The sequence below is a fragment of the Hemitrygon akajei genome, chromosome 15 (genome assembly GCF_048418815.1).
Source record: "Hemitrygon akajei chromosome 15, sHemAka1.3, whole genome shotgun sequence".
NCBI classification, from domain to species: Eukaryota; Metazoa; Chordata; class Chondrichthyes; order Myliobatiformes; family Dasyatidae; genus Hemitrygon; species Hemitrygon akajei.
Window position 1 is genome coordinate 6687307 of NC_133138.1, and position 21285 is coordinate 6708591.

At 45.4% G+C, this 21285-nt stretch overlaps 1 protein-coding gene across 2 annotated transcripts in view; it reads right to left on the minus strand.

Moving 5' to 3' along the window:
* Positions 1–7374: 7374 nt before the first annotated feature.
* Positions 7375–21285, minus strand: part of dctn4 (dynactin 4) — a 41445-nt gene continuing 27534 nt past the window's right edge. For both annotated transcript variants that reach the window (XM_073067106.1, XM_073067107.1), the window contains 5 exons: positions 17487–17560; positions 16901–16955; positions 15354–15461; positions 13857–13954; positions 7375–9698 (listed from right to left, as the gene is read on the minus strand). In XM_073067106.1, the coding sequence (XP_072923207.1) occupies positions 9485–9698; positions 13857–13954; positions 15354–15461; positions 16901–16955; positions 17487–17560 (549 nt within the window). In that variant the 3' untranslated portion in view covers positions 7375–9484. The remainder of the gene's footprint in view (positions 9699–13856; positions 13955–15353; positions 15462–16900; positions 16956–17486; positions 17561–21285) is intronic.

Here is a 21285-nt window from a genome sequence, read left to right on the forward strand (position 1 = left end):
AAAATAAATTTATTATCAAAGTACATATTTGAGATTCGTTTTCTTGTGGACGTATTAAATAAATCTGTAGAATAATAACCATAACAGAATCAATGAAAGACCGCCCTGCTAGAGCGTTCAAGCAGAGTGCAGAAGACAACAAACTGAGCAAATCAAAAAAGAAGCAATAATAATAAATAAATAACAATAAATATCGAGAACATGAGATGAAGAGTCCTTGAAAGTGAGTCCATATGTTGTGGAAATAGTTCAGTGATGTTGAGTGAAGCTATCGTTATCCCCTCTTGTTCAGGAACCTGATGATTGAGGGGTAATAACTGTTCCTGAACCTGGTGGTGTGGGTCCTGAGGCTCCTGATGGCAGCAGTGAGAAGAGAGCGAGGCCTGGGTGGTGGGAACCCCTGATGATGGATGCTGCTTTCCTGCCGCCTGCTCTGTGTCGATGTGCTCAATAGTGCAGAGGGATTTACCTGTGATGGACTGGGCCGTATCCACTACTTTTTGTAGGGTTTTCCATTCGAGGGCATTGGATTCCGTACCAGTCTGTGATGCAGCCCGTCAGTAAACTCTCTGCTGCCACCCGCACCAAGGATTAGCCTCAAGCACCATAAACATTGACATGTATTAGGAATTTGCCACGGCATGTTGGCGCGCCCTGCAGCAACAAAAATCATTTAACAATTAAGTAGAATAAAGAATTATACAGAAAGTAAAGTGCGCGGTGCTTGGTACTTACTGGGGAGTCAGGAGTCTGATGTCGGGAATTGGTTTATTATGCACCCAGATACAGTGAAAAGCTGAAATGATTTTCCAGATAAGGTCAATGTCAACTGCACAAATCCGTGCATACACAGACATAATGAAAAGCCTGTTGCTCCCTCTAATCTGTAATGACCAGTGTGCACAAAAATCTTGTGCTGTGCAATTTTTTTTGCCCAGTGACAACATGTGTGCTCTGAATAATTTCTTCAATAAAAACAGTATAAATCAGCCAGTTCTAAAATCTGCAGGCAAATCATAACCAACTCCACGTTGTCAACACCGTCTGCATCAGAAACCAGAAAATGAAATGTGAAATATACTTAACGTGCCAATGAGAGCAACAACCTTTGGTGTGCAGTTTAAATTCTTTGTACACCAGTGGCACGGGCAGCCACGTACTCCTTAAGGGGAACATTGCTGGTGTTGGACTGTTACATACCCCGTGGGTATCTTGTGACTGTCTTATGACCATGATGTGATTGAGTATCTGGTGAGGATGATGTAATGGTCTTGTGATGGTAGGGTGATGTAATTTTCCCGCCAGTGTGAGGTCACATGATGACATGTTCCAGCAGGTATAAAATGGGAAAGCCTGCTGTGACGCAGAAGTTTTTGTGTTGAGTCGTCGTTTCATTCGTCAGTTACTCCGTTATGCTGCATGTTTGTCTCATGTCGCAGTTTCGTTTTAAAGTGGAGTTGTACTTTCTATTGTAAGGTGCAGAATCATTGTGCTGGCAGCTTTGCCAATCACTGCCAGTTTTGTTTGATGTATCTTTGATTTAATTTTAAAGTCTAAGTATTGGAGAGTGAAGACTTTACCGAAATACGGGAACCCGAAGGATTGAGTAAAGTTCGGCGGTTTAATACAGGATCGACCCTATTGAATCTTCGTTCAGGAAATAGTGACCTGCACCTGAGATAACCCCTGCCTGTAAGAGTAGAAAAGGCTGTGCAGTGTTCATTCGCCAAGAAAAAGTCAGTTGCTTTAAGCTGTTTTTATTTCCTTCGTCATGAATTCTTCGGACAAGGCATATTTCAGCTGGGATCAGCAGTAACGTTACATCGTCGAGGAATTCATTACTTCAGGAAAGTCTCTCCTAATTGACTTTCGTATTTACCACTTTAAAACTGTTCATATTTACCACTTTAAGAACTGTTCCAGAGTTGCCATATAGCCGTTAACTTCCAGTTAAGTTAGTCGTTAGTTTATTTTTCATTTTTGTTGAGCAGAGTTTAATGAATGTCTATTTGTTTATGAAACCTGACTCAATTCTACCTGACTTCATTGTTGCTGGACATTTAACAGTACCGCACAGAACATCAAATAAACAGCATTCACAAGAAAAACAGAAATTACACATCATTCATTCACAGAGAACATAATTAGAACAAAAAATAACCATCAACTTTAGTGCAAAGTGGTCAGAGTGGTTGCTAAACTGTAGTGATTCAGAGCAAGACACACAAAACATTGGAGGAACTCAGCAGATCAGGGGGCATCTATGGATCAGGGCTTTCCAGTCCTGAGGAAGGGTCTCAGCCTGAAATGTCAACTGTTTGTTCCTCTCCGTAGATGCTACCTGACTTGCCGAGTTCCTCCAGCATTTTGTGTGTGTTACTCTGGATTTCCTGCATCTGCAAGATCTCCCGTGTCTATAGTTATTAGGTTGGTTCTTGCTCCTGGTGATGGGGGACATCAGACTTCTGTAGTTCCTGCTCGATGGGAGCTGTGAGAAGATGGCCTGGCCCGGATGACAGGAGTTTTAAAAGGGAAATCAGGAGGCAGTTTCTTCACAGGTTTGTATTTGGAATTAACTGGCAGAGATAGTAGCTGAGGTGGGAACATTGGCAACGTTTTAAAGTACATGAATAGGAGAGGTTTAGAGGGCTAAGCTCACCGGCCACTGTTGTGGGCCGAATCAAAGGTGGTGACGAATCAGTATACAGGAGGGAGTTTGAAAATCTGGCCGAGGGGTGTCAACAACAGCCTCTCACTCAATGTCAGCAAGACCAAGGAGCTGATTATTGACTTCACGACAAGGAAACCAGAGATCCATGAGCCAGTCCTCATCGGAGGATCAGGGGCGGAGGGGGTTCTCATTGTTATTATTTCAAAGGACCCCTCCTGGGTCCAACAGCTCCTAAATCTGCAGATGCTGTAAATCAAAGCAACACACACAAAATGCTAGAGGAACACAGCAGGCCAGGCAGCATCTATGGAAAAGAGTACACAGTTGACGTTTCGGGCCAAGACCCTTTGGCAGGACTGGAGAAAAAAAGAGAATAGATTTAAAAGGTTGGGGAGGGGAGAGAGAAACCACTCAACTCCACTTGCCCCATCATTGAACTGTTCCCACAAACTATAGACTCACTTTCAAGGACTCTTCATCTCACGATCTCAATATTTGTTGCTTATTCATTTATTATTATTTCTTTCTCTTTGTATTTGCACAGTTTGTTGTCTTTTACACACTGGATGAAAGCCCAAGTTGGTGTGGTCTTTCATTGATTCTGTTATAGTTATAATTCTATAAATTTATTGAGTATGCCCAGAAGAAAATTAATCACAGGGTTGTAAATGGTGATGTATAAGTAGTTTAATAATAAATTTTCTTTGTACTTTGAACCTTGAACGTGAATGAAAGGCGAGATGGGCCGAAGGGACTGCTTTCACGCTGTGTGACTCAGTATCTCCCCCTGTCGTCGTCGCCCAATATTTCAGCCAATTCCACATGTTGTCATTGTTGCGATGGACAGCAGGTGGCGGCAGAGACCCACCCCAGGAAGGACTGAGCCACCGCTCTGGATTAAGAAAGTTCGAGCTTCTTCAGAAAAAATCAGTACAAAACCAAATCATTGTGTGTCCTTGGACATTAAGCTCCCAGCTATAATCTTCTTTCAGCCATGATTCAGTGATGCCTACAACATCATTCCTGCCAATCTATAACTGTGCTGCAAGTTCATCAGATACAACACCGTCAGTCCTGTATTCACCTGTTTTGATTTTAAACATAGAAACATAGAAAACCTGCAGCACAGTACAGGCCCTTCGGCCCACAAAGCTGTGCCGAACATGTCTCTACTTTAGAAATTACTAGTGCTACCCATAGCCCTATATTTTTCTAAGCTCCATGTACCTATTCAGAAGTCTCTTAAAAGACCCTATCGTATCTGCCTCCACCACCGTTGCCGGCAGCCCATTCCACGCACTCACCACTCTCTGAGTAAAAAACTTAACCCTGACATTTCCTCTGTACCTACTCCCCAGCATCTTAAACCTGTGTCCTCTTGTGGCAGTCATTTCAGCCCTGGGAAAAAGCCTCTGACTATCCACACGATCAATGCCTCTCATCATCTTATACACCTCTATCAGGTCACCTCTCATCCTCCATCGCTCCAAGGAGAAAAGGCCGAGTTCACTCAACCTGTTTTCATAAGGCATGCTCCCCAATCCAGGCAATATCCTCTTAAATCTCCTGAGCACCATTTCTATGGTTTCCACATCCTTCCTGTAGTGAGGGAACCAGAACTGAGCACAGTATTCCAAATGGGGTCTCTATTGTGTTTCTTGAATAAGGGAGCAACATCCGCAACCCTCCAATCCTCAGGAACCTCTCCCGTCCCCATTGATGATGCAAAGATCATCGCCAGGGGCTCAGCAATCTCCTCCTTCGCCTCCCACAGTAGCCTGGGGTACATCTCATCCGGTCCCAGAGATTTATCCCACTTGATGCTTTCCAAAAGCTCCAGCACATCCTCTTTCTTAATATCTCCATGCTCAAGCTTTTCAGTCTGCTGCAAGTCATCCCTAAAATCACCAAGATCCTTTTCCGTAGTGAATACTGAAGTGAAGTATTCATCAAGTACCTCTGCTTGATGAAGTACCTCATACTTGATAGGTCTTATTCTCCCACGCCTTATCCTCTTGCTCTTCACATACTTGTAGAATGCCTTGGGGTTTTCTTTAATCCTGCCCACCAGCACCTTCTCATGGCCTCTTCAGGCTCTCCTAATTCCCTTCTTAAGCTCCTTCCTGTTAACCTTTTTGATTTTGTCTGCCTTTTACGTTGCAACTCATCCTGTTGACTGCGATTTTGCCCTATCAGCCCCCTCTCCTCACTACTCATTGCCTCTGTTTGTAAACTGGCTACCTCATCTTCAGCACTATCATCCGCTTTTCCTGCAACACTTCTTGGGTAGCTGGAGTATTGTGTACAGTTCTGGTCGCCCCACTATAGGAAGGATGTCGAGGCTTTGGAGAGGGTGCAAAAAAGATTCACCAGGATGCTGCCTGGTTTAGAGGGCGTGTGCTACGACAAGAGACCGAACAGGCTAGGGTCACTTTCTCCGGACTGGTGGAGGCCGAGGGGAGATCTGATAGAGGTTTATGAGAGTATCAGAGGTGTCGATAGACTGTACGTTTCTCTAGGTTGGAATGTCTAATACCAGAGGCTATGCAACGAAGGAGAGAAGTGGTAGGTTCAGAGGGGCTGTGAGAAGGAAGTTCTTTTTACTCAGAGAGTGGTGGATGCCTGGAATGGTAGAGGCAAGTGCATTAGAGACTTTTGAGAGATGTTTAGATAGGCACATGAATGGCTGCAGGAATGTGGACATTGTGTAGGTGGGAGGGATTAGTGTTTAGGTGTTTCGATTTGCTGTTTAGCTGGTGATGTCATGGCAAGCAATACAAAGATTTTCATTGAAACTCGCTACCTATGAAAATAATAATTAACCCACTTGGGACAGCAGGATTGCACAATTGACAGTGATGTAAACAACCAAATGTTATATTCACAGCAAATATTGACCCTAGGACTAAGGGGAGACGTTCACTAATTTTCTTCATTTGACAGGGCATCAGATTCATTTTCGAACACCCTTTACGTGGCAAATGGGCTCAGGGCCATTGATTTACAGTGGGATCTTGGGGTACGAGTCCACAGCTTCCTGACAGTGGCAACACCAGTGGATGGGGGTGGGGGGTGAGTCCAAATCAAAATCAGATCCATTATCACTGACAGACACAAAGTGAAGGTTGTTGTTTTGCTGCAGCAGTACAGTGCAGACAATTTTTTTAAAATTAATTACAGCAAGGATAATACCAACAAGATCAACACTCAGGTACTGTTCATGGGTTTGCGTCTCCTTTCAGAAATCCGATGGTGGAGGGAAAGATGTCCCGAATCTTTGAGCGTGGCTCTTCAGGCTCCTGTACCTCCTTCCTGATGGCAGCAATGAGAAGGGGACATGTCCTGGGTGGCAAGATGGCCATCTTGTTGAGGCATCACCCCTGTCCTCGATGGTGGGAGGGTGTGCTTGTGATGGAGCTGGCTTTGTTTACAGCCCTCTGCAACTTCTTGCGATTCTGTGCATTGGTCTCGTCTCACCTTGAGTAATACTGTTTACTTTTTAATTTGTGTCCTACGTTAAATGCCAATCTTCTGGAATTTCAAGGTTGGCGGACTGGGGATATTTGTCTACCAAAGGAAGTACAAGGTTCTTCTTCCCTCCGCTAACCTGCAGGTCACCCTTGGACAATGTGTAGCACCTGATTACCCACACCCCCTGGATCAGGGTCACGTGAAATCACGGCAGCAGCTTGCGCATAGCACAAGTCCTGGTCATGACTGACGCCAGGTAGACAATTTCTGAAGATTACTGATAATGGCCGGGATCACCTGCCTTGTAAAGACACTGCCCAGAAGGCAGCAATGACAAACCACTTCTGTGGAAAGATTTGCCAGGAACAGTTATGGTCATGGAAAGACCATGATCACCTACATCATAGACACTGCACATAATGAACAAACTATATTCTTTGTGGTGATATTACTGTGTTGGTGTGCAGGTGTTCATATGTACTGTGTTGTGCACCTTGGTCCCAGAGGAACATGGTTTCGTTTTGTGGTACTTGTGTGTATGGTGGAATGACGATAAACTGGAAGTTGAACTTGAGGTTGTGATGGAACTGGTCAGAATACTTTCTACATAGAAACTTGTAAAAAGCCTTGGTGACATACAAAATCTCCTCAGACTCCCAACAGTTGACAGTGTGCCTTGCTGGTGACGTGCTACATGTTGGGCCTTCACTGGTTGGGACATTCAATAGAAGCAGCAGGAAGTCTGGCTGCACTTGGGGAGTACCGTATGAAATTCTGGTTGCCCCATTACAGAAAGGGTGCAGAAGGTGGTTCACTGGGATGCTGCCTTCGGTAGAGAGTAAACGGGTTGTAATTTGTGGAGCAGCAGACACTGAGGGGAGATCACATAGAGATTTATAAGATTATCAGAGATACAAGTATGGCAGACAGCAAAATCATTTTTCTGATGGTAGAAATGTCAAATATTAGAAGACTTACATTTGGAGAGGGGGAAAGCTTAAAGATGTCCGGAGATTTCTGTTTTAAAACAGAGTGGAGGGTGCGTGGAGAGGGTGTGGTGGTGGAACCAGAGGAAGTGGTATGGAAGGGAATGTTAGACTGACACGAGAATGGTGGGCAGGCACAGCAGATCAGCTTCATGGTCACCACAGACATTGTGGGGTGAAGGCCCTTGTACTCCACTCTTCCATGTTCCAGTATGACAACAGATCAAGACCCAACATGTCAGGCAGTCAGAGTTTAAATTTGTTTATTGTTTAATTGATATAAGTTACACGTAAATACACTAGAACATCAATTGTTATAGCACAACAGTTTCAGGCAACCGCAAACACAAGGAGCCAACACAAGTGTTTACAGACAGCCACGTATGCAGGGAGCCACAGGGGGTTACAGGTGGCTGCATACGCAGGGAGCCACAAGGGGTTACAGGCAACCTCGTACGCAGGAAGCCACAAGGGGTTACAGGCAACCTCGTACGCAGGGAGCCACAATGGGTTACAGGCAACCTCGTACGCAGGGAGCCACAAAGGGTTACAGGCAACCTCGTACGCAGGAAGCCACAAGGGGTTACAGGCGGCCGCGTACACAGGGAGCCAGCACAAGAGGTTACAGACAGTGGGGTGTGCAGGGAGTCGCAAGGGGTTACAGGCGGCAGTACACAGGGAGCCGCAATAGCTTACAGATGACCACGTACTCAGTGGCAAAGGGCAAGGAGAGTGAAAAACCTGGGGGCAGCAGTGGAATGCAGGAAGTCAATGAAGGGCCGAATAGCTTTATCGTCCAGGCTTTTTGCGTGCCAGCTGCAGGATTTCTGACCACAGGTGGAGGAGAAAGTAGTAACTATGCTAATGCATGAAGAAGATTGTTACAAGGTGAGGGGTCTAAGATAGAGAAGCGTGCAGTGAGGCAGATCAGTCACACCTCAATATTTTGATGTACATGATAAAAACAAAGCTAATCTTCTTGTGTTACTCTGGATTTCCAGCATTTGCAGAATCTCGTGTTTAATCGTTCCAGCTGCAGTTCTGGGGCAAGGAGAGGAGAGTAGTGTTGAGCAACGGGAGGAGGAATTCTTGCTGTCCGTGGGGGACAATGTTTCTAGTTGCTGTCTCTCGGTGGGGCCAGAGGGAAGGAATCTGGCAATCGGGTTATCACAGAGGGCAAGAAGGGCGCATCCCAAATCCACAACCGTCTCTTGGCCAGGAACATCAGGGGTCTGTGCGTCACTGTGCTGAGTGACAGTGAAGGCACAGGAGGCTGTAGATGCCTGAATCTGTAGCAACACACACAATCCGTTGGAAGAACTCAGAAGGTTGATCAGTTTCTGTTGGGGGGGGGGGGGGGGAAGAAAGAGGAATTTTCCCGAAGCAAGATCTTGACCTGAAATGTGGACTTTTTCATCTGCCACCCCTTCACACAGATGCTGCTCGACCCCAGAGTTCCTCCAGCAGTTTGCTCATTGTGTGAAGCTTTCAATGTCTTGTTCAAATTCACCCAGAGACATGGCATTTTAAACCAAGTTTGTCCAAAAGCATGCAGCTGAAGAGAAACATGAGATTCTGCAGATGCTGGAAATCCTGAGCGACACACACAAAATGCTGGGGGAACTCAGCAGGCCAGGCAGCATCTATGTAGAGGAATAAACAGTTGATATTTTGGGCCGAGACCCTTCATCAGGACTGGAAAGAAAGGGGGAAGATGCCAAAATAAAGGGGAAGGGGGGGAAAGTATTAAATCCACTGTGAACAGTTCCACGCCTGGCTGCAAAAGGATGGGGGTTGAACATGGGGGCTAGGAACTCTATTCTGTTAAAACCCAGAGCTATAGAAACGCCAACAGAAGCTCTAAAGACCTCACCCCTGCAAGAGGAAAGATCTTTGCCTAGTAGATTAAGATGGGCTACCCCTGGGGCCAACTTCAAAGACTGACCCAGGATAGAAGACTGGTGAGAAAGGGAAGTATTCTGATTACTGCCCCCTTCCTTTTCAGTCCTGATGAAGGGCTTCAGTCCGAAATGTTGACCGTTTATTCTTTTCTATAGATACTGCCTGACCTGCTGAGTTCCTCCAGTATTTTGTGTGTATTGCTCTGCATTTCCAGCAACTGCACAATCCCATGCTTGCGATTTACCGTCCCCACATATGCTGCTCAGCCCATGAAGAACCTCGATCACTGCACCCACCCCACCAACAGCAAGAGAGGCCTGTGTGACCTCCACAGATAGGCGAGTTTCTCTGACCCTTTTGGTTCCCTCTGCCCCAACCCCAGTAAAGAGACACCCAGTGGCTGGTGTGGGGGTGGGGGGTCACTGGGAGGGAAGGGGTAGAGAAAGTGCCAAGCTCAGGCGGCCAGGGGTCCCAGCCTGAGGTCGACGTGCTGGGTCAGCCAGATGACCTCTGCACTCAGCTCGGCTTCATCAGCCGGCCGGATGGCTCCCGCTGGGTTTCTGAAGTCGTAGCGCAGCTTGAAGCTGATGTTGATGTCTCCGCTCTCTTTCTGCGGGGTCACCCTAATGAAGACACCCACCTTGTTGGATTTCCGGAAGGCCACCACACTGTGGAGGGAAGAGGAATGGGTTTTATTATTAACAGCTGCACCAGGATATAGTGAAAAGCTTGTCTTTTTCTGGTGCCAGAAAGGCCAGTAACATCATGAAGCATCCCACCCTGCTCATGGACTGTTCGTCCCTCTCCCATCGAGGCTATTAGCTTCTGGTGAGGCTACGACAGGACCACCAGACTCAAAAACAGTGACTTTCCCCAAGCAGTAAGGCTGATCAACACCTTCCCCCACTAACCCACCCCTCCACACCCCCAACCACCACTACTTTATCAGTTCCTGTCAGAGTCACACACACTCCTGTGTCTAGCGTCACTTTATGGACATACGATCAATGTACTTGAGCTACAGTGTCACAGAAACAGGCTCTTTGGCCCATCTAGTCCATGCAGAAATATTTAAACTGCCTATTCCCATCAACCTTCACCCGGACCATAGCCCTCCATACCCCAACCATCCACGTACCTATCCAAATTTTTCTTAAACGTTGAAATCGAGCTGGCATGCACCACTTGTACTGGCAGCTCGTTCCACACTCTCACGGCCCTCTGAGTGAAGAGGTTTCCCCTCATGTTCTCCTTTAACATTTCATCTTTCACCCTTAACCCATGACCTCACCCAAACTCAGTAGAAAAACTCTATCTATACCCCTCATAAATTTATATTTAATGTGTTTTATTATTGTTGTGTCCTTTATCTTGTACTTTTTTCCCTGTACTACATCAAATTCGGAGTAACAATTATTCCATTCTCCTTTACACTTGTGTACTGGAAATGACATTAAAGACTAGGATCTTTCAAAATATTTGTTCACATCATGATTCAATGAACTTGTGATAAACAAATATAATGCTGTTTAGACAGAACTAATCACTTTATTGTCATGCTGCCAAGTTCAGCTGTGAAAGGAGGATTGGACATGGGGCCAGCAACCCCATCCCGTAAAAACCCAGAGCTACAGAAACACCCACATAGCTTCAAAGACCTCAGCCCTGGGAGAGGAAGGAGAAGATGGACAACGTGAAAAACTATCTCAGGAGGCGGAGGTGAGCTTAACCAAGCGATACTGTGACCAACAGAGCCAGATGTCACAAGTGACTTCACATTAGTTAACATCAAAGGAAATCCAATTCACATCACTGTGTGTGATCACAGCTTGGTAAATGAAATAATGAGGAGGTTTACAGAGGGTTGAAGGCTGAAGGCACAATAATTGAGGATGCTTTGGTTTCCTCTCACACCCCAAAATGCTCAGCTCAGGGGTAAGTTGCCTCTAGTGGGTGAGAGAGGGGGCAGAAACTGGGGGAAGTTGATGGGGAGAATGAAATGGGATTAGAGTAACTGTGTGACTGATAGCTAGCACAGATTTAGTGGCTGAAGGGCCTGTTTCATTGGTAAACGACTCCATGACCAGTCTTCTTTCTGAGAAACAGTGAACCCAGGTTCAAGATACACAACATTATAGATAAAACCGTAAGACAAAGGAGCAGAATTAGGCCATTCACCCAGCCCATTCTATCATGGCTGCTTTATTATCCTTCCCAAACCCATTCTCCTGCCTTCTCCCTGTAACCTTTGACTCTCTGACTAATCAAGAATCTATCAACCTCTGCTTTAAATTTACCCAATGATTTAGCCACAACATCTGTCTGTGGCAATGAATTCCACAGATTCACTTCCCTCTGGTGAAAGAAATTCCTCCCCATCTTTATTCTAAATGGCCATTCTCTATTCTGAGGCTGCGCCCTCTGGTCCTAGACTCCCCCACTATAGGAAAAACCCTCTCCACATCCACTCTAACTGTGCCTCTGGTCCTAGACTCCCCCACTATAGGAAACATCCTCTCCACATCCACTCTATCTGTGTCCTCTGGTCCTAGACTCCCCCACTATAGGAAACACCCTCTCCACATCCACTCTATCTGTGTCCTCTGGTCCTAGACTCCCCCACTATAGGAAACATCCTCTCCACAGCCACTCTATCTGTGTCCTCTGGTCCTAGACTCCCCCACTATAGGAAACACCCTCTCCACAGCCACTCTATCTGTGTCTTCTGGTCCTAGACTCCCCCACTATAGGAAACACCCTCTCCACATCCACTCTGTGTCCTCTGGTCCTAGACTCCCCCACTATAGGAAACATCCTCTCCACATCCACTCTGTCTGTGTCCTCTGGTCCTAGACTCCCCCACTATAGGAAACAACCTCTCCACATCCACTCTGTCTGTGTCCTCTGGTCCCAGACTCCCCACTATAGGAAACATCCTCTCCACATCCACTCTATCTGTGCCCTCTGGTCCTAGACTCCCCACTATAGGAAACATCCTCTCCACATCCACTCTATCTGTGTCCTCTGGTCCTAGACTCCCCACTATAGGAAACATCCTCTCCACATCCACTCTGTCTGTGTCCTCTGGTCCCAGATTCCCCACTATAGGAAACATCCTTTCCACATCCACTCTGTCTGTGTCCTCTGGTCCCAGACTCCCCACTATAGGAAACATCCTCTCCACATCCACTCTATCTGTGTCCTCTGGTCCCAGACTCCCCCACTATAGGAAACATCCTCTCCACATCCACTCTATCTGTGTCCTCTGGTCCTAGACTCCCCCACTATAGGAAACATCCTCTCCACATCCACTCTATCTAGGCCTTTAACATTCAATAGGTTTCAATGAGAACCCCCACCCATTCTTCTAAACTTCAGTGAGTACAGGCCCAGAGCCATCAAACACCCCTCACGTTAATCCTTTCATCCCCAGGATTGGTCTTGTGAATCTCCTCCAGACCATCTCTAATGCCAGTACATTCTTTCTTAAATAAGGGGTCTAAAACTGCTCCTGGAATTTGGAGGCAGAGTTAAGATGGCGCTAAACGGCGACTCCTTTGCTTGCATCTTTGGAAACAGCTCTATTTCTATCTTCAATATCTTTATTTTCCCCTTTCAGGGTTCTTTTGAAGACCCTGACCTGGAGTTACGTGCTGACCGGTTCTTTGCGGGAATCAGACCCATTCTCGGGGTTTCAGGACCGGCCGATATTCGGCACGCCAAGGGTTCGGCCTGAGAGGCGGCCTAGTGTTTGGAAGCCTAAGATCGCGGGGCCCTGGTGACGGGCAGATCGAGGGTCGGTGTCACGGCAGGAGACTCGTGTGTCGTCGGGGAGGCCTGAAAATCTTTTGCTGTGGGCCCGAAGACCCGAGATCTTTGCAATCTTCAGGCACAGAGCTTGTAAAAAGTGACAGAACAGACTTTTTAACATCATAAACCAGCGGGTTGTTGTTATGTCTCCTGCTCACTGTGAAAATGGGGAACACCGCCCTCTCCCTTATTAGGGAGAGAGAGAACCTGCGGGTTGCCGAATGCCAGATGAATTGCGAGAGTCTTTGGGGTAACTGCAAGGTCTGTGTCTTTCCTATCGCTCAGCTCACGTTTGTGCTCGGTAGCGGGTGCGCTTTTTTTTTGCCGGGGGGAGGCAGGTTATCGTTGCCTCGCTGATGCTTACACGTGAGGGGGGGAGCTGGGGGGGTACTTTGGGGTTCTCACGTTTAACTGTTGTTCATTCTTTGGGGCATTTCTCTGTATTCGTGGCTGTTTTGTGAAGAAAAAGCATTTCAGGATGTATATTGTATACATTTCTCTGACATTAAACTGAACCTTTGAACTCCATGTATGGTCTGACCAAATCCCTATAAAGGCATGCTTGCTCTTATTAATGCCAACATTGTAAATGACACTGAATCTGGAACAACACTCAATCTGCTTGAGGAACTCAGTGGGTTGGGAGGCGTAAGTGGTGGGGGAGGAACTGTCAATCAGACAACAGGTACTGTAGCATTAGGACAAGGACTGTTAGGATGGGAAACAGCTTCCTCCCCCAGCGGTGAGACCACTGAACTCTCTGCCATCACCCAGATCTCTTCAAGTATGAAGCGCCAGTAGCATTATACTGTTTACTTCTTAACTTGTGTAATATATACACCCTAAGCTGAATGTCAATCTTCTGCAATATATTTTATTATTTGTGTTAATATTACTTTATGTAGTGTGTCTGTGTGTGTTTTTTAGTTATATACACTGTGCTGTGCACGCGAGTACGGCTGAATAACTAAACTTCAACAATCCTTGAAGAACTGGGCTCAGCCCTCCTCACTCACTCTGGGTCATCGTGGAAATCCTGGGGCTCAGCCAGTTCGTCGTACTCAGCCGCTGCGTCCTTCCCAGCCAGAATGATCTCCTTCGAAGGAAGCGTGACCTAGAGACATGACAGGTCCCCATTGGGAAAGAGTGAGAGGTATGCATGCATATTACTGGTCACCCTGTTACAGGAAGGACGTGGAGGCTGCTGAGAGGGTGCGGAAGAGGCCCATAAAACATGGAGCAGAATTAGGACATCCAGCCCAGCAAGCCAATTCAGCTACTCAAATACGGCTGGTTTATTATCCCTCTCAAACCCCTTCGCCCCACTTTAAATTTACCAAATGACATGGCCCACAGCAACCATACACATCACCCCACACTCTGCCATAAATTGCCCGAAACAACCAAGCCTGCAGGGAGGACATCTTCTGAATGTGTGTCTTCAGGTTCCTGTACCTCCTCGATAGCTGTAACACCCTATGAAAGGTTTCACTGCTAATGTAATGGTCTTTCTGTAGAAGCAGTGTTTGGGTTATGGTGAGAGATAATGGGTGCTTTGGAATGTGCGCCGTCCAATGAAGGGAGTGTGTTTTCGTGTGAGAACGAGGTGATCTGGGTCGTTTGGTCTGTGGAAGATTGGAAGAAAAGATGCCACAACAGATAAGTGGTAGACAGCAGGACGGAGTGGGGCTGGGAGTCGAGAAGCCCGGAGAAATCTATGGAGGACCAGTGAGCGGAAGGGAAACTGTGAGCTCCAACTTGTGCACATTAGACTGTTTCATTACAATGGGCCGTTTTCTTTTTGTTTTTCTTTACTAACCCTTCAGTCAAATTAAGAATTATAAAGCCAAATTGTTTAATTCAATATGTGTACTGTTATTGCATGGCACTGATTTGTAACAGGGGAACAGAACACCCAGCATCCACATAAACAGTAGGTTTTGCACTGTAACTTTCACACGTTAGGCGGGGCGAGGGATCGCTTTCCCTGAACTTACACCACCGAGTGAACCGAGGGTCACATAGCGATGAAAAGAGGGCATGTCCTGGGTGATAGGGGTCCTCAGTGACAGATGCCACAGCGCAAACCGGGGTGGGGGGGTACAGCGCGAACCAGAAGGAAGGTTTGGCGGGGGGGGGGGGATAGGGGGTAAGCTACGAGAAGGAAGGGGATTGGGGTGCGGAGAGCGAGCTGCCTAGAGAGGGGGAGTGCCAGGCGCCTAGAGGGAAGCAGGGGAAAATCGAGCTGCCGAGAGAGGGCAGAGTGAGGCCTAGAAAGATGAGGACAAGAGAGTGGCAGAGAGTGGCCTATTCAGAATGGAGGGAGAGGCCAGGGATTGATCTTCATTGAAGGGGAGCAAAGGGAGGGGGTTTGGGGGAACTGCCTTCTGCATTAGTGAGTGAGTGCTGTGCAGCGTCCGTATGAACAGGAAGCCTGATAACGATGGTAGAGAAATGCCAGAAACCCTCTCGCCACATTGAGGGGTGGGAGAGCGGGAGCACGCAGCAAGTACCTTGGCAGTGCTGCACACATCATCTGGGTCAGACTCCTCACAGGGCAGCAGAGTTACGTGGGTGAGGTTCTCCACCGGGTTTGTCAGTGTCAGCAGCACCTGGCTCTCCTGAAACGACAGCATTGAGAATATAAATCACCTGACTCTCCGACCAGCTGAATGACCTCCCCCTACCTCTACACACTCCATCAGGTCCATTAGCCAGTCCTTAGCAGCAGGTCAGAGGTGAGAGGATCAGTAACTTTATATTCATTAGCATCATGACTTGAGAGGATCTGTCCTGGAACCAGTACACAAGTACCAGCACCAACATGCTACAACAGCACCTCTACTTTCTTTGAAGTTTGCCAAGATTCAGCCTGTCACTAAAGTCTCTGACAAATCTCTAAGGTGCACAGTGTAGAGTACCCTGACTGGTTTCATCACTGCCTTTTATGGAAACACCAAAATCCAAGAACTGAAAGTCCACAGCAATACAGTCCAACACAGGAAAAGCCCTCCTCAGCACTGAATTCATTAACAAGGAGCAATGTCGCAGGAAAGCAGCATCCATCATCAGGGACCCCCACCACCCAAGACATGCTCCCTTCTCACTACTACCATCAGGAAAGAGGTAGAGGAGACTCAGGTCCCACACCAACAGTTATCAGTTATCTTCAATCATCAGGCTGCTGAACTGGCATGGCCTTCACTCACCAGTAATCTGACCCGATTCTGTGATCTACAGACTCACTTTCAAGGACTCTTTACATCCTCTGTATTATTTTAACTTTCACACTGTCTTCTTTTGCACATTGGTTGTTCATCAATCTCTGTTTATGTATATTTGTCTTTGTTTATTTCCCCTAAAAAATGCCTGCAAGTAAATGATTGTCAGGGTAGTATACAGTGACATCTGTACTTTAATAATAAATTCACTTGAACACTCGTGCTCATACTCCCATCCTGCTCCAGCTTTCAACCCCACCCCCGACAACTCGGGTGGGGAAAACTCGTCAACATTTAGACCAAGGCACTCAATGAACACATTTTAATAATTATGATCTTTCAAATTAATTCAATGAAACTTCAATATTAATTATTTTTAATACTGAAACGTTAATTAACAATGAAGTTTCATTGTATTGATTTTTTTAAAAATTGTTTTATAAATATAGCACGTTTCAGCAAATGGACTGCGGTTCTGATGAAGTTCCATCAATCTGGAACTCTTACTGATTCTTTCCCTCCGGATTCTGCCTGACCTGCTGAGGATTTCAAAACCCTTCTACACTTCAGTTTCAGATTTCCGGTATCTGCTGTTTCTGTACGATAAAATGGACTCTTGGCCTCACAATCGACCTCATTCTGATCTTACACTTCATCGCTTACCTGCACTATATTCTTTTGGTAGCTCTTACACTTTATTCTGCATTGTTTGGTTCTACCTCAGTGCAATCATCTGGTCTATATAAACAGTGTGCAAGACGAGCTTTTCACTGCATCTTTGTACATGTGACAATAATAAATCAATACCAATTTTTCTTCTGAAATGGGACCATACTTGCCTTCATGTAACGCAGATTGGGAATGGTCAAAATTCGCACCTCTGGAACATAGTTGCTGCGGAAGAGGAGAATTGGGACATTTAGAAAAAGATTTACAAGGACACTGCCAGGACTAGAGGTCTTGACTTTTAAACCAACACCAATTCCCATAAACTGTCTAAATGTGAGCTTGCAGGTGAGGAACGCAATCATTGGGTTAAGTTGAATGGAACATGAGATTAGTGGAGGATTAATGTTAGCTGCTCTGAGGCAGGGGTTCTCATATGCCATGGATCAATATCATTCAGCAAGGGGTCCATGGATCCCAGGTTGAGAACCCGAACTTGAACTGAGTTGGTCAAAGAGCCAGAATCCATCCAGTATGACAATCTCAGGCTGATCACTGTTCAAAGAAGTTTAAAGAGATGGTGCAGGAAGGAAAGGAGAAAATATTGAAGGAGAATAAGGTCACTGGAGCAGAGATTGGGAACTGCAAGTCATCAGTGATACACAGCATCACCTGTCAATTTATACTCTGATCTTTGAGGTGAGTGGCCATCTTTTCCCAAACACCACCACACTGAATCAAAGGACTGAATGCACTTACACAGCAACCAGCTGGATCTTGAACTTGATCGACGTTGGGTTGAACTCGGGCTTGCTCAGGTTGTGCTCACATTTCTACGGTGCACAGGCGATGGGACGCATGGTGGAGAGCGTGGAAAGGGTGGAAAGCAACAGAAATCAAACTGATGTCTTGCCAAAACGTACCGAATAAACCACATCTGAAATCACACTCTCGACTAAACAATCAGATTAACAAGCCTGAGCTTTAAAATATTTTTCTTCCCAAAATTGGTTGTATTAAATGATGTTGAAATAGAGATCTGTCTGGTTCCGTACACAATAAGAGCCTTAAAATGTAATAATACAATCAATGTGTGTGGAGGCTGCAGACAGCCTGTCCTGGGACTGGAGGACAGTCTGTGTGTATGCGCATGGGTGGGATGCAAGGAAAGGCCTGCTTTTTCTCAGAAAGAATGTGCTGGTGTTGGAGAGGGTCCAGAGGAGTTTTACAAGAAAGACACTGGAATGAAAGAGTGGACATATGAGAAGCACTTGATGGCTCTAGGCCGACATTCACTGGAGTTTAGAAGACTACGGGGGGGGGGGGGATCTCACTGAAGCCTAATGAATACTGAAAGGCCTGGATAGAGTGAATGTGGACAGAATGTTTCCTGTAATGGGGAAGTCTTGGACCAGAGGGCACAGCCTCAGAATAGAAGGATGTCTCTTTAAAACAGAGATGAGGAATATCTTTAAAGGGTGAAAAATCTCTGGAATTAATTGTGGAAGCCAGGTCATTGGTTATATTTATGGTGGAGGGTGGAGAGCCTCAAAGGTTACAGGAGGAAGGCAGGAGAATGGGGTTGAGAGGGATAATAAATCAGCCATGATGGAATGGTGGAGCAGATTCAATGGAGCGAATTGCCCAATTCTGTTCTTATATTTTATGGTGTCTCCGGGACAAATATCATTCGTTCACAATAAAATCAACTACTGGAAACAAGACTACGCTCATTTTTCACTCCGATGTTAAGTGGGAATTTGAACAGAAGCCAAGTTTGATATTTATTGGAAACTGCCCACATCTGTTCTGATGAAGAATTCATTCAGAATGTTTCATTATTTATTAGGAGTTTGAGGAGACTTGGTATGACACCAAAGACACTCAAATTTCTACAGACATACTGTGGAGAGCAACATCATCTGATATGGAAGGCTAAGTATCTCCACGTTTCCAGTGCCAACATAGCACATCCACAACTGACTAACCCTAACCTGTACGTCTTTGGACTGCAGGAGGAAACTGGAGCACCCAGAGGAAACCTATGCAGCCATGGGGAGAACGAGCAAACTCCTTACAGACAGCAGCGGGAATTCAATCCCAATCACTGATCACTGGCTGGAGCTGAAAAACACCTCTCCCTGGAGAAGAGAGTTTGAGATTCATCAAACTCTACCAGGAGAAATTTCTATATTTTAAATAACTGGCCTCTTATCTTCAAATTCTAACCCCTAAACCCTAAACACACATAAAATGCAGTCATCTGTGGATGGAAAGGAACAGTCGACATTTTGGGCTGAGACCTTCATCATGATGGAACATCTATCTCCTCGTTGGAGATACTTCTGGTGAAAGCCATTATTCTACTGTTGATGTAGAGTGGAGAGCATTCTACCTGGTTGCATCACCATCTTGTATGGAAGGGCCAATGCACAAGATCAGAAAAAGCTGCATAAAGTTGGAAGCAACACAAAATGCTGGAGGAACTCAGCAGGCCAGGCATCATCTATGGAAAAGAGTACAGTCAATGTTTCGGGCTGAAATCCTTCAGCAGGATGAAAGGTCTCAGTCTGAAAAGTCAAAAATATTCTTTTCCTTAGATGCCGCCTGGCCTGCTGAGATCCTGCAGCATTTTGTGTGTGTTGCTTGGATTTCCAGCATCTGTAGATTTTCTCATTTGCAGAAAGTTGTAAACTCAACCACCTCCATCATGGCACTAGCCTTCCCAGCATCTTCAAAAGATGATGCCTCGAAAACCCATCATTAAGGACCCTCATCACCCAGGACATGCCCTCTTCTCATTGCTACCACCATGGAGAAGATACAGGAGCCTGAAGACACTCACTCAATGTTTGTTTCAGGAACAGTTTCTTCCCCCTCCATCATCAGACAATGAACCTATGTACACTACCTATTTTTTTCTCTTTTGCTCTCTCTTTGCACTACCTATTTAATTTATTTCTTACACACACAGTATATCTTAACTTATTTTTTATTATGTATTGCAATATGCTGCTGTCACAAAACAACAAATTTCACAAGATATGCCAGTGATGTTAAACCTGATTCTGGGATAAGAAAAGTTTAGGTGAGGGACATGCAGTTTAGAAGGGATCAGAGGAGATAAATTCTTTCTGCTCAGGGAGTGGTTGTAATCTCAAATGTGGTGTCTCCATTCCAAAAGTATCTTGACAAGGATTTGAATCAAGTATGGTTGAATGACAATTAAAATTGAAGAGTTTGTTCTGATAGAAAAATCATTCAGAACCTTACAGTACTGGCTACAATTTTAAAACCAAGTAACTCAAAGCTAATGAATCAGCTTTTATTTCACAAGACCAATTTAACAGTGGAAAGCAAATGCCTCCAGTTACAGCAGGAGCTAACCACAAGTCAAATGATTTTGCCTGGTTCTGCTTTTCACTGTATCTCAGTACATGTGACAAGAATAAACCAATTCCAGTTGCTTGGTGGGTATGTAGTTCTTGTGGCGGTTGGTAAAATTCCATCTTCCCCATCACATCCTGGTGTAATTCTACACTGTCATCATAGTCAGCATCCTCACATCAACCAGTACTGGCTGGTTTGGTGATTCCTTTTTCCCCAGAACATCCTGGTGTAATACACTGTGATCATAGACAGCATCCTCCCACAATATACAGAAACTACAGGAACACACAGGTCAGCAGAAAAGGTCATTGGCTGCAGTCTACCATCACTGCAGGACTCGTATGCGTCCGACACAAAGAAGCAGGCTGGAAAAATTCACTACCCACCCTGCAAACTGCCCATTTCAAAAGCTCCCTTCTGGAAAGTGCTAGAGGTCTGTTAAAATAAAAACTTCACATCTTAGAAATTTCTTTCTCCAGTTAAATGATCAAACATTCTAGTTAGCCCCATCCAGCACCATTACCCGAGTCACTGCACTGTAAAAACATTAAACTACTTTTTAGAATATATTTACATTGCAAATTCACGCCGTGATTTATATATCTTAACATATTCTATGGCCTATCTGTCCTTCTAACTTTACATAATTCTTTAGAATTGTTGAATGTTTTTTGTTGCTGCCTGTAGCCCCAGCAAACTCCTAATACATGGAAATGTGTATGGTGAATAAAGTTGATTCCTGATGCAATGCATCAAACATGTGTAATCTCCACCACGCTATGAGATGGAGCATTAGGAATGAAAGCACATTTATAAATGTTGTGTGTGATTGTGGCTTTTAAACTTCCAAATATAATTGTATTGAAATATACAATTATATATAAATATAAAATATACAATTGGGGATCTTATTGAAACGTATAACATTCTAAAGGGATTGGGGAGGCTAGATGCAGGAAGATTGTTCCAATGTTGGGGAAGTCCAGAACGAGGGGTCACAGTTTAAGGATAAAGGGGAAGCCTTTTAGGACCGAGATGAGGAAAAACTTCTTCACACAGAGAGTGGTGAATCTGTGGAATTCTCTGCCACAGGAAACAGTTGAGGCCAGTTCATTGGCTATATTTAAGAGGAAGTTAGATATGGCCTTTGTGGCTAAAGGGATCAGGG